This window comes from Patagioenas fasciata, chromosome 1 (genome assembly GCF_037038585.1).
Source record: "Patagioenas fasciata isolate bPatFas1 chromosome 1, bPatFas1.hap1, whole genome shotgun sequence".
Lineage (NCBI taxonomy): Eukaryota > Metazoa > Chordata > Aves > Columbiformes > Columbidae > Patagioenas > Patagioenas fasciata.
The window spans coordinates 126,978,085-126,991,332 of record NC_092520.1 but is presented as its reverse complement, the minus strand read 5'-3'; the positions used below and the strand labels follow the sequence as shown (position 1 = coordinate 126,991,332).

At 45.8% G+C, this 13,248-nt stretch overlaps 1 protein-coding gene across 6 annotated transcripts in view; it reads right to left on the bottom strand.

Moving 5' to 3' along the window:
- The window catches only part of SIDT1 (SID1 transmembrane family member 1), a 45,821-nt gene that overhangs the window by 10,388 nt on the left and 22,185 nt on the right, over positions 1 to 13,248 (bottom strand). For all 6 annotated transcript variants that reach the window (XM_071814244.1, XM_071814248.1, XM_065851891.2 and 3 more), the window contains 12 exons: positions 12,415 to 12,516; positions 11,291 to 11,374; positions 10,365 to 10,458; positions 9,661 to 9,732; positions 9,196 to 9,289; positions 8,539 to 8,582; positions 4,185 to 4,256; positions 2,994 to 3,142; positions 2,268 to 2,341; positions 1,662 to 1,728; positions 921 to 994; positions 214 to 337 (listed from right to left, as the gene is read on the bottom strand). In XM_071814244.1, the coding sequence (XP_071670345.1) occupies positions 214 to 337; positions 921 to 994; positions 1,662 to 1,728; positions 2,268 to 2,341; positions 2,994 to 3,142; positions 4,185 to 4,256; positions 8,539 to 8,582; positions 9,196 to 9,289; positions 9,661 to 9,732; positions 10,365 to 10,458; positions 11,291 to 11,374; positions 12,415 to 12,516 (1,050 nt within the window). The remainder of the gene's footprint in view (positions 1 to 213; positions 338 to 920; positions 995 to 1,661; positions 1,729 to 2,267; positions 2,342 to 2,993; positions 3,143 to 4,184; positions 4,257 to 8,538; positions 8,583 to 9,195; positions 9,290 to 9,660; positions 9,733 to 10,364; positions 10,459 to 11,290; positions 11,375 to 12,414; positions 12,517 to 13,248) is intronic.

Sequence of the window (13,248 nt, the reverse complement as noted above, 5' to 3'; positions counted from 1 at the left end):
TCACCACAGCAGTATGTACATACTGTAAGCAGCAAAGTACTGGAGTGCACAAGAACATAAGCGTCCCACCAAGAACCTTTTTCAGGGGAGGAAAAAAGAGGAGGATTCAATCCCCCAGCAAGGAAGGCAAATGGAAACCCACCATCACTCTGCTTTTCAAGTTCCCCCTATCCTTCATCCTTCCACTCAGCCCCATGCAACTGTGCTTCCTACCAGGGTATAGACATCTTTCATCTCCATGGCCCGACGGTGGAGAATGTCCCTGCGCAACACAATGAGGAGGAAGAGAAAGCCCAGCAGCATGTGGCCCACATTGCTGAGGATGTTGTTGAAGGCACTACAAGGAAAAAGAAGGTATAAGACAATCGCAACACAGCAGCAGAAAGCTGAACCCCTGGGCCATGATAAGCTCAATCAATTTTGCTCTCCCCCCATCATCCTCCACCTCAGCAGCTGTCAAATACCTGCCAGTTTTACAGCCTGGATGACAATTTTAGGTTGCATAGGTCAACCTGCCCCAGTGGAGTTAACACTTCCTCTGTGAGATTCCCAACTCTGGGCTTTCTTTGCACTCCTGCATTATTTCAGAGAAATGCTGCACTGAAAGGATAGATCTGAATTTCTTTGCAGAGCTGCTGCTCCTTGGATACAAGTGATGGTGTCCAAAACAGCACAGGAGCACCTCATTGCTGTGCCGTAGGTTTGCTAGGGGCACCCAGGTGCCATATATTCCTGGGTGCATGCATCTCACTGTGACAGAAAGCTACAGCTGAGCAAAACAAAGCTCAGAGTCCTAAACTCTCAGTAGTCTTATCAACACAGTTAACGTGAGCCTGGTAAGGATAAAATCCTAACCCGGGCACAGCGCAAACACTCAGGAGGCACAAGATAATAATGCGGTGACCGTAGGGCTCACTCACCTCAGCACCCCAAGGGGATGAGCACACAGAAAGTTGTAGTAGCAGATGTCCTGATTGCCTGTCACGTTCACTACCTAGACAGAGAGGAGGTGGGAGACCTGATATTAGCAAATCCTCCCTGCTCCGGGGGATTTGTTTTGTGCAAATACTGCATGTACACAAGGTGTACCAGGACAAAGACTAGATGCTAGCACTGACACAGGGGAGTACTGACATCTGCAGGTGAAGCTTTTAGGGGTGGACAAGATGTTGCCACAGGCCACAAACCTGACAACAGTCTTCAGAGGAAACATACTGCGTGCTCTCAACCCCACCCCTAATAGATCTGCTTGCAGATACCTGAATAACAGCAGGATAGCAAGGGCAGACTGGGGAGAAGGGAGGAGAAATCACTTATATCACAGCAAACCCTACTTGCTTTCAGTTGTCTTTCAGAAGTAACAGCAGATTCCTCCTGCCTCTAAAATGAAACAGGCCCCAAATGAGACATCGGATGAGCAGAAAAACAGCTGCACTCCCGCTTTCCAAGCAAAAATAGCAGAACCGCAAGCTCAGTGAGACAAGCGAGTATCAACACTCAACACATGGTGCAGAGAGATCAGCTCAGGTAAACTGCTGTCCAGACAGAGCAGGATTCCTGGGTGATCTAGGTTACACCATCCTTAGGCCATTAAATCGCAGAACAATTTTAAAGGCAAGAGTACCCAAGCACAGGGGACAGCCACACAGAGCCCAACGCACCGTCTGATAAGTGATGACGAGCTGGATGACCGGCAGGGCATAAAACACTGCAATGGTGATGATGTTCCTGCAGAGAGGAGACAGTGGCAGCAGTTATACACACCAAAACAATCAGTGTACACCCAGGACAGAGCCCCACAGTGCTTGCAGAGGAATGTGTACACCTCAGAAGGGCACTGACCCTGCTCTCCCAGCTGGAGCTTTATGCTTCTGGTTGTGATCTCCTGAAGCAGAAGAGCAAATGCAAGGAGAAGGTAAATGCTGAGGGCACGAGGAAGTCCAAGATGTGTACCACAAGCTGTGTGTGAATGCCAATTTATCCCCTTCCCCAGTATGTCTCAGCACAATCGTTGTTACCGTACTTCAAAACAATTATGCAAACCAGAACCCATCACCAGGATCACGTGTGTACTGGTCCATAAATATCCTTATTTGAGGTACATGGATCTGCAGTTACTGGTTGGAACAGGGTCAAAATGCGTAACAGGATAGCTCAAAGAATTTCCTCAGGTCTAAAGCGTGGTTCAGAAGAAGGGTGTGTGGACAGACTCCACCACTAGAGACTGGGTTCATAACTTGGGCCTTACCAGTTTGTATTCTCCTTACCAGAAATAGATCTTGTATTTTTTGCTGACAATCCTTCGGTCCTTCCTGGACAAGTCTGATAGATAGAGGAACACCTAAAACATTAATGGGTGGGGAAAGAGGGAAGAAAAGAGAAAAGAACTAATGAAGGACTACAGAATCCAGTAGAAGATCTTGAAGTATTTGGACAACATGCAATTTGGTGCTATTTGGACCTTTTTTTTTTTTTTCCTTTTACACAGCGAGATGATTGTACCCCTTGATTCTATGGGTAATGAGTTCTGCAAAAACCTCTAACCTCCAGGAATGGTTCAGACCATACAGAGCACTGCAGGACGACAAAAAGAGCCAGTTTGAGAGCTGCTAGTTTAAAGCCCTCTGTACATCCACTGCAGTCACACTACTCTTATCAGATAACTATCTACTGTTGCACATTATTTTCTCCCTATGCTGTCCCATCTCCTTGGACTTTCTGGGACACTCTGGACTTCTTCCTCCTTTCTCAAAAGTCCCCAATACATTCTGATTTTCCGTATTAAATCACTCATTTCAGCAGCACACTTCGCACAGCAGAAAAACTTTCTAGGCTCTGAAAGAGCACTAAAAAGCACATTCAGCTTTATTACATTAAATCCCCCTGAAAGGGAAGCAGAAGCTTAAAAACCCTGGCAAGTGTCTAGTACTGGTCCTGGCCCAAGATGCCTCCATGGCCCAGCATCACAGCCACAGCTGTAAGACCAGTTGTACCTTAGTGCGGATGACGTTCTTATCACTTTCAATTTCTGGCATGGTGTCGAAGTCACTCTCCTCCTCCACAGAGCTGTCTGTGTCAGAACCAGCTGGTGGCCTGCGTTCAGGGGAAGACAACTGATGTCCACCACTGGAGCTTGACTCGTCTGGAACAGAGCACAGAGCAGGAAACAGGTAGAGTAAAGGTTTAATCCAGCAACAAGAAAGCTGCCCCAGACATCAGCCACAATTTGCTGGGACAAGCTGATAAGGCCACTTCAGGGATCAAGCTTCTCCATGATCACAAACCTTCCTAAAAGTCTCAGATATCAGCTAAAAGCATTCTCAAGGACCATCTTCCCTGCTCTGCAGCATTTTGGTTTTTCCCCATCCTTTATTCTATTACTTTTCACCTATAACATTTTCTACCCTTACTAGGCTGGGCTCTGAAATCTGGAAGTCTGAGACAAGCCAGAAAGCCCTAGGAAAAGCAGCAGACTGTTCAGGGGTCAGAAAAAGGCTGACCTAGTTAATCTCCAGATTTCATATGAGCTTTATAGATAAGCTTTCCTAAAAATATTGTAGAACAAAAGACAAAGAGGAAGAAAGACAATTTTTCAAAGCAGGGAAAGTATCAGCTTTGCTCCCATTGCATGCACAGTATTGGTCACCTGCAGGTCAGCAGGACCTGCCTGCACTTCCCCCAGGCTGGCCAAGCTCTGCCCATACTGGCCTAAGCACTAAAGCACTACCTTGGGAACTGGGGAGGGGTAGAGTGGTGCTATTCAAGGACTTAAATACTCCTGATTTTTTTCCCAGATCTCATGAAATATCAGTTCCGTGTTTCTTTGTCAGGTGTCCAGAGATATCACACCTTCACAGCCCAACAGCTGGGTGACACCTGCCTTAAGCAGCATTGTCACCAACACTTACCAGGTGACTGTGGCTTTGTCTAGTTGAGATGAACATTTTCAATGACAGAGGCTCTCTGGGCACCTCTTCCAAAGATTTGCCATCTTTTTGATGTAGATGTTTTGCCTTAAATTGCAACCTGAACTTCCCAAGCTGTATTTTTTTTTCCAATTAGTTGCAAGCTGCTCCTAAACCAGATTGCAGCTTTATTCCGTCTGGCTTTAAAGCACTTTGAAGTGCTTTCTCCTGCCCCAGGCAGATGCCTCCCTGTGCCCCCAGTTCTGGAAGATACTGTACCAATAGCACCGTAGCTGCTTCCCTCAGGGGTGCTGGCTGTGATGGGGTGTGAAGATGTCATAATCCCAGATCCTGTGGAAACAGATCCAAAAGGGACAATTAGTTTCATGTCAGTGCTGCAAAACATCTCTGAGGTGAACACAAACAGCTTGAAGAGCTGCAGGGGCTTGGGAATAACAGCATTCCTCCAAAACAGATGGCAGTCTCCGCTTAGAGAACACTGTGCAAAAGGGAAACCTTTGCTTTGCAACCTGAAGCAAACCCATTCCCTTCAGCCTCCCCACACAGGCTGCCAGTTCAGCTCACAAAACATGAGCCTGCCTCCAGCACTTTGCAGGAATCACATTATGGGGTTGCAAGATTTGGCAAATTCTACAGCAAGTCTCACGATATTCAGAGCACCCTTATGAACTTTTAATTCTTCTTTTTCTCCTCCTCACACATTGATCTATTCAAATATTGCTGCTTCCAGTTGCCCCTGGAAGAGTTGTAGACAGCCCTTGGCTAGACAGCTGCTACATAGTTTTAATCAAGCAAGGACAAAGCAAAAGTACTCCGTGCAAAAAAGCAGTCATGATCTCATGCTGACAACAAGAGGGGCAAACCTTTGGGGGCTGTAAAGTCCTTGCCTCCTGCCCGCACACCTGAAGCAAGGAGGGCTGCATCTCCCAGTCAGGTTGCACTGGGACTTTCACCATCTGGCTTCAGTCTCTCTTTTTGCCTGATACCTGTTTGATCCCCCTGTGGTTGGGCACAGCTGCTGAACTGGCATCAGTAAACACAGTCTGCTGGACCCCCTCACCGAGGGGTCAAACACCCATCTCCCCAAAAGGGAGGGAAAAAGAGCAGAAGGAGCAGGACCACATCTTCCAGTGGTTAAAATCAGCGAGACGGGCCCAGCTGCTTGTAAAGCTTCACCCTCCTAACAATATAATGTGGCCAGTCAGCAGCAAAGGACATAGGACATGGGATAGCAGTTAAAGCCAAGCAACCTTACTGCAGACTGGCAGTAAGACAGTCTTCCCAACCTGCACCTCTGGCTTCCCAGCACCTGATCTGTCCCAGACTGACAGGTACAGGCAGACTCCTCTTCACAACTAGCAATTCAGGGCACTTTTGTTACACCTTGTGTTAGTTTTTTATACCATTTCCATTAGCCACATATGTAAAGAGTTCCAAAACTGTTCCCTGCCTAAGCCCAACTCCTGTGCAGGGCAGCACCCATCCAGCAATGACATTTGATGTTTCAAGTCCAAACTACTGCTTTCCTTTGACACACCCACTATGCTTGCTGGCCCGTGGGCTAAGAATTAGTCTCCATTTCAGCTTCTCTATCCTCCTGCTCCATCCCTCTGACCAGACAACAAACAGCTTAGAGGAACATCTGAAAAGGACAACATGGCATGGACTGAGCACCAGATGGAAGGCTCTGGCACACCGCAGCCCCCCACATGACACTCCTTTAGCCCTGAGCTGAGATTAGCAGGATGTTTTTGCAGGCTGCTGCAGGAACAAGATCCACCTTCCACTCTTCACCTGCTGTGCAACCCTCCCTTCTCTCATGGCAATTTTTCCTGTTGCTTTAAAGTCATTTGGAAGTTCAGATCACTGGGAAGATGGAGAAAAAATAATTTCCCCATGTTCACGACACCAAGGCACATGCACCCTTCCTTCTCCCATTAATCCTGTCCCACACCAATGCTCCCTCCTTATTCTTTTACCAGGCTTTATGCTCTCAAGTGACTTGTCAACCTTCTCTCCCAAGTAACCACAGGAAGATTTAAATCTGGACAAAGCAGGGAGGCCAAGGAGAAGAGGCACTCTGCCCTGTCTCTAACATCTGCTTCAGATCCAGCTCACCTACTAATTTCAGTCCCACTTCCCCATGTGTGAGTCAGCAAAGTAAATGTACCACACTAGGTGTGGTTACTCCAGCTACTGCCTCTACCAGACAGTGATGATGTGGAATGGAAGGTGTCCCAAAGGATTAAAAAGTTAACCACAGAAGCCAGGCACAAGATGGGTGACAAGAGTAAAGGGGCACATGGAGTTGCAGGATATTCAAAGACAACAGGCAGAGACAGATTGCTCAGCACCTCCATCCACATTTTCTTGGTGGGGAAAGGGAAGGGGAGGCCCAGGGGTACTTTGGAGCAAGAGAAATTCCAGTGGGTGGGGAAAAAAAAAAAAGTCAAGAAAAAGCTAGTGTGCCCTGGGTGACCTGGAGAACAGAAAGAACACATCTCCTACGGAGAAAGGCTGAGAGATTTGAGGTTGTTCAGCCTGGATAAGGCTACAAGGAAACCTTACTGCAGCCTTTCAGTACTTAAAGGGAGCTTATAAAAAAGATGGGGACAGACTTTTCAGTAAGGCCTGTAACAATAGGACAAGGGGTAATGGTTTTAAACTAAAGGAACGGAGATTCTGACTAGATAGAAGTGAGAAATTTTTTACTATGAGGGTGGTGAAACACTGGCACAGGTTGCCCAGAGAGGTGGTAGATGCCCAAATCCCGGGAGATATTCAAGGCCTGGACAGGGCTCTGAGCAACCTGATCTAGTTGAAGATGCTCCTGCTCATTGCAAAGGGGTTGGACTAGATGACCTTTGAAGGTCCCTTCCAAGCGAAACTACTCCATGACAGGGAAGATGCTAGTTACCATTTTATAGGCATCAGTCAGACAGACACACACCCTGAAGAGACACAATAGAAAAAGACACAGTACGAGGATAGGACGTAGTTTCTTCCTGGAGGAAAGTACTCTATGAACGTGGTGTAAAGTAAAAGGGAGAAGACAGGTCACAGATGGAGCAGGTGGCTCTGGAAGGAAAACTGCAAACTCTGAAGGAACTGTGGTCCTCTGTCCTTTCACAAGGATACTGTTCAACAATCCTCCATTCCCAGGAAACCAGTTGTCTGTCCTCTAGGTCAATGCTAAGCACAGCATCTGTGCCCTGCAGCTTCTTTGGGAACTTCCCAAGCATTTAACTTCCATCTCTTACCAGGGCAGCTTGGAAAGCAGCTTCTAATCTGCCTTCAGTACTTGAACCCTCAGCTGCAGAACCTGGGGCTGCTGGTCTCACTGAGACTGTGCCTCCTTGCCTTAGACAGTGACCCCTTGTCTCATCATCCTGGAGCTCTTCCAGGGCCTTGGTCAGGCCCCTTCAGCTTCCCCAAACTCTACACAGGCCCTTCCCATTTCTCCAGTGCTCTAAGACATGCTGTTGTCTCACAGCAGGATACATCCCAAATGACTTAAAATTAGAATATTTTAAGCACATTTTCACAGTACCCTGCTCATTTGGTTGTGAAGAAAACCTTTCATGCACATTCCACACACAGGGATGCCTATGTAGATCTCAGTGGCTAAAGAAGCCACTCCTGAGAAGCCAAATGCTCCCAGGCACTTGGTAGAAATATTAACTCAAGTAATGCCAGGTCAGAGTGAAGTTCCACCGCTGATCCTTTAAGCACAGCTTAGTTATACTAGTATGCTTATCTGGTCGTACATAGCAGACTGGAGAGACTGAATAAACTGGGGATTAAAAAAGGGAACAAACCAAAAATGCTACCAAAATATAATATCCTCCATTTCCCCAGGAGGGAGGTACAAGTGATGATGCCTTTGTCCTCAGACCAACGCTTTGAACTACTTTGCAGACACTAATATTTAAACAAAATGAGATGGCCAGCTTTTCTCACTTCTCCAGAAAGCAGAAAGTCCCAGTAGCCCCCCATCCACATGACAAAAATTTCTGTCTTTCACTGGTAGCCTCTTAGATGCAGCTACGTTTTTTTAATGCAGAAATCTGCAGTATGTCAAAATGCGGGTGCAGCATGAAGTAAACTTAAACCAATACCAAAGTAAATAACAGAAACTCCACTACCTAACTGCATTAGTCATTCATTCACTTGGTTATTTGCAACTCCTAGCTAAAAACAAATTAAAATTTAAATTTAAAAAAAACAGAGACACCATGCTTAAACCAGGCAGAGGAAATCATAAAGTGTAAGAGCTGACAAGCTCAAGGTGCCTTGTTTCAAAATTAATAGACCTGGCAGCAGTAACATTAGCCTGTAGCCAGGTCTAGCGAAGACTTGCCCTTCCCTCCACCTGTCTAAAAGCCAGCGCCTCAGGGCAGAGGTCAGGACCAGGTTCAGGAGAGACTGCTTCAAATGCCCTCTCTTGTGAGGGCAGAGAAAAAGCTCTAACATCTTTCAGCAGCAGAGACTATGTGGTACATGTACAGGGAAGGTTTGAAGGGACAGAAGGTACTTGACTAACAGTCTCTTGCCTGGTCTGGGACCTGTGCTGTCCACTTAAAGCTGTCCCACAACAGAAGAGAAATCTTACCATTCTCAGGACTCAATCTCCCAGCTGAAGCCTTCCTCTGAACCCTGAAAAAGAACAGGCAGTTCTCATGAGATAGCAAATAAGGCCCACCACCTGCCAGCCATGGCAGGATTATCCAGGACACCAACAGTTAAACACTATGCAAGCTCTGAAAAAACAAGTAAACAAAATACTGTTTGGACTAGGCATGGCTCAGCCATGTCTGCTTGCTGTCTACCTCTCAGATTTCCAAAGCAACAGAGGGCTTTTTTACCCCCTCAATTATCTACCAGAGGCAGGACAACCAGCCATCATGCACTCCGTGTTGGGAGAGACTCTCAGAACACTTTCCCAAACCAAACTCTCCTACTCAGGGAACCAAGCACATAGAATCTACTGAAAGCACAGAAGGAGCTAGAAGCACACATCAGTGTGATGCTTAAGAAGCCAATACCACCTCTTTCAATGCAGATGCCAAGCAGTACATACGCTCACAACAAATTAAAAATAACAGCAAGAAAGAGCACGCACAAACACACACACTTTGGTCAGTAGGAGCCCACTGAGTAGTCATGAGCTTGTTTCGCTGCTCTGTTCAGATGCTTGCTACCCCACTTGCCCTGAATTCACTGCAGGAAGAGAACAGAAAGGTTGTTCTTGTAAAACTCCTCAACTCACCTGATGTAGTGCACAAAAGCAACCACCACTGATCCCAAGTAAAAGGAGAGGAAACTCAGGAAGCTGAAGAACACGGCCTGGACATAAACGGACTCTGAGGAAAGAGAAAGCATCAGTCAGCTCACAGAGCAGAGACAGCCCTTCCTGGAGCCAGTGCTCCTGTCTTGCTCTTCCCAGTACCACCTGGTGCCAATGCTAAGCCCCAAACAGTCCTTCAAGACAAATCACCAGAACATGTTGCAAGGTCTCTCACCATTTCTTCACACCCACTGCCAGCTGGTGTGCCCATGAGACCATCCTGTGCCACACAACACCTCCTGGCAGGGATCAGGGCTGCGATGGTTTTGACTCCTCTGCTGGTGCTTTCAGCCCCATCCCATCAGAGGGCTGCTGTCCCAGCCAGACCCTCCTATACAGAACCACCATGTCCCCCCATAAAGCTGCATATAGCACAAAGACACTGACTTTTAATAGACGGCACAATTGTCACTTGAAGGTTCTTTGTCCGCTGCAAGTTCCAGGTACGGTTGACATTCCCTGTGAGATGCAAAGTGTACACCAAATGTAAAAACAACCAAACATTAACAATCTCTGGCCCGTATCTCAGTTCTTGGCACCTGCAAAAACACCAGGGCCTGGCTTTTCACTAAAACCTGTGTGTGGTTTTGCTCTAAACCTTTCCCAGTTTTCTAAATGTACAGCCTTTTCCATATGCTTCCCTCAGCTCACCTCTACCCACAGCCTGTTTTTCAGACTAGAAATCCCTGTATGAGTCTTACATATATTGCTCAAGTCTGGATGCCTGAATCCCACAGGCATCTTGTCTCCTATTCATCTAGTCCCCAAAGGGCAGTTTCTGTCACCACAAATCCTGGGACACCATTTTTGCCTTTGCCCAAACCTCTGCTAGCAAAACACTTCTGTGCAGGATGCCATGCTAGCAACTTGTTATTTTTCAGCATGGCTTAGCACACCCTGCCAGTACAGCTCTGCTGACAGCTTCAGGATAAGAGAAAAACACCTGGAAGGACTTCAGTCTTCCTTACAGCTACCTGGATAAGACATAACTATATGACCATCCTTGTGTCATCCCACAGGAAGGCCCCCAAGGACTCTGCTGCTCCACCACCTGGATGAAGAAATTAAATCTGCCTCCCAGCACAACTTACCATGGATGGAGGAAGGCACAGAACCCCCACAGGCATAATCCTCTGGCTTGATGACAAACACAACAAAGAACTGCTCACCTGGGAAGTCCTTTCTCTGCATGGGAAGGCAGAAGACAACAAAATCTATGAGAATTGAAGCAGCCTCTCCCTCCAGTACAAAGCAGAGGTGGTGATCTCCATGGGGGCAGAGATCAGGTTTTAGTTGCTACACAGGCACCAGACTCAGAGAGACCTGCCTGTTCTGGACAAAGCTTGGCTTCTCTCTTGCTGACAATAAGCTGACTGATTTCACCAGTATGCAGTACAGCAGTGCCCCAGTACAAGCAAACCAATGATAATGTGTTTGTTTATTTTGATTAGTACAAACCATCTACCTAAGCTTTGCTCATTGTAAGGCCCCACTACCACCACTCAGTGGTGGAAGAGCCAAGGCTTGAACAGAAGACACCTGGCTGCAGCCACTCTGATCTAGAGCCTCAGCACCTAAGATGTAACACGCCTACCTAAGCAAATGTAAGCAAGGTTCTTTTACTTATATCAGCTGATCTAATAAAAAGAAAGGATTGCAGCCGCACCAGAATCAACAAAATAAATCTAGGGATGCACAAGACAAGCCAGCGATGGGTGGGGGCAGGAACAAACAAATACCAAAAAAACTCCAATCTACACACCAATGGGAAAATAAATAAAATAAAAATAAAAATAAAATAAAAATAAAATAAAAATAAAAATAAAATAAAAATAAAATAAAAATAAAATAAAAATAAAATAAAAATAAAATAAAAATAAAATAAAAAAAATAAAAAAAATAAAAATAAAATAAAAATAAAATAAAAATAAAATAAAAATAAAATAAAAATAAAATAAAAATAAAATAAAAATAAAATAAAAATAAAATAAAAATAAAATAAAAATCAGTGTCTCACCTGCACTGTTATAGCTGCCTGCTTGGTCATAGACTGGTAAACACCATTGAACTCCACATTATGGTCCAGGTCATAAACTGGGCACTGAAACAGACACAACTAAGGATTAAACCAGGTACAAAATCCAAATTGATTTTGTAGGGAGTCAGCAGGAGAACAGACAGTGCAGAGCAGCAGAAAAAGGCCCCGCTTGGGTTGACAAAGGGAACAAAACAATCAGGATCCATTCAGAAGTCAGAAAAGCCTCTCTGAAGACACCAGTTGCAGCTGCACTCACAAAGTTGACATTCTCACAAGAGGGCTGCAATTGAATCTCCCAAGAGGATTCCGCCACCTTACTCTTTTCTACTACTCTTAGTACCTGGCTGGTTGAAAATTACGTCCGTCTCCCCTCCTGCCCTTCTACCATTCATACATGGGGATGTGGGTAGGAGTTAATGTTACTCATTTATCTCCTCATCCCAGGTATTAAAGGTGTCTGCCAGGACTTCAGAGGCAGCAGCCAAGGCATCTTGCGCCTCTGTCAACATCTTGCTGCTCCTACACTGCAAGTCCTTGCATCATTCAGGGACATGGGAAATGAGGATAAATACCAGACTATTTCCCAGCTGCAAGCAACAGCAAACCTCCATGGCAGGGAACAGCTGTTCTCCGCTTCCCAGGAAAGGGAATGAGTAATTTCATGGAGAGCAAATCAAATTGGAAAGGAGGAGAGACTTCATGTCTGGAAATCAGAAGTTCCCCATGATGCCTTGAGCAAGGGAAAAGACAAGGGGACAGCACTGTCCCCTCCCTGAGCCACCAGTATCCCACCCAATACCACTCTGCAGAGACAGACCCATGTCACAAGGTAGCAGGGTATTAAACCTCACAAATGCCCTATGGACAGGCTGGAGAGGAACAGCTTGTTCACCTGTTGGCAATAAAAATCTTTGTATGAGTTGCCTGAACTCCACAACTTCCTTGTCTCCTTCCCACAAGATTTTAATTTCTCTTTCAGGGGCTCTCTTCACCACCACCACACTAGGGTGAAGCCCTTCCTAGGGCTTTTCTCTCTGCTGGGGCAGAGAGCCCTTCACAGGAAGACAGAGCTCCAGCAGACACCCTTCTCCGCTCAGACTTACCACAATATCCTGGACAGAGACAACCGAGCATGGGTAGACTGCATCAGACACCACTTTAATAATGACTGAATCGACATCCTGAGGAAACTTGTACAGAAAATACTGAGGAGAAAGCAGAGTACTGAGAGTTACAGCCCAGAAATCACCCCTGCCAGTAACTTCTGACCCCACTAAGATAGCTGCACAGACCAAGCTGGGCTTTGGGGTTGGATATGTCGGGCTTTCGTGAAAATCCAGACTTCAAATATTAGGACCTTATACTACAGAAGAGCAGATTAAATACATACAGACAACTCTCTCCTTGCACAGCACACAGACATCATCAACATACAAGATACAGTATAGCCTCTGCTCCTCTTAAGCTTTTTTCCACGTGATCAAGGTGAAGTGACTTAATTGCATACTCTACTCCATTTTATGTCACTATGAGTAATTTCCAGGTGTGTCCACACTGCTGGCTGTACTTAATATATGGAACATATCACAGAGTTTATCTCAGACAAGTTGCCTCAAAGACAGAAAGTACGTGGAAAGTATTAAGTCAAATGGTTGAAACTGTGAAGAGTTTCAGAAATAAGTGTCTGATATTAGTTGTAGGATTCAGGTTTTTTTGTTTTCTTTGGTTTTGAGGGCAAGGGGCAAAGGTAGTTTTCACTTCTCACTTCAGCTTTGAAAATATTCCAGCTATAGCTCTGAAAAAATTTGGGAAAGACTAACATCTGTCAGTATTCCTACCTTCATGCTGGGTGCAAGGAACAATGTTTCTTTTGTTTCCATTCCCTGGGTGGGCCCACAGGACAGTCTGTGGGGTCAGGAAATACCCTTCCCTGTTAC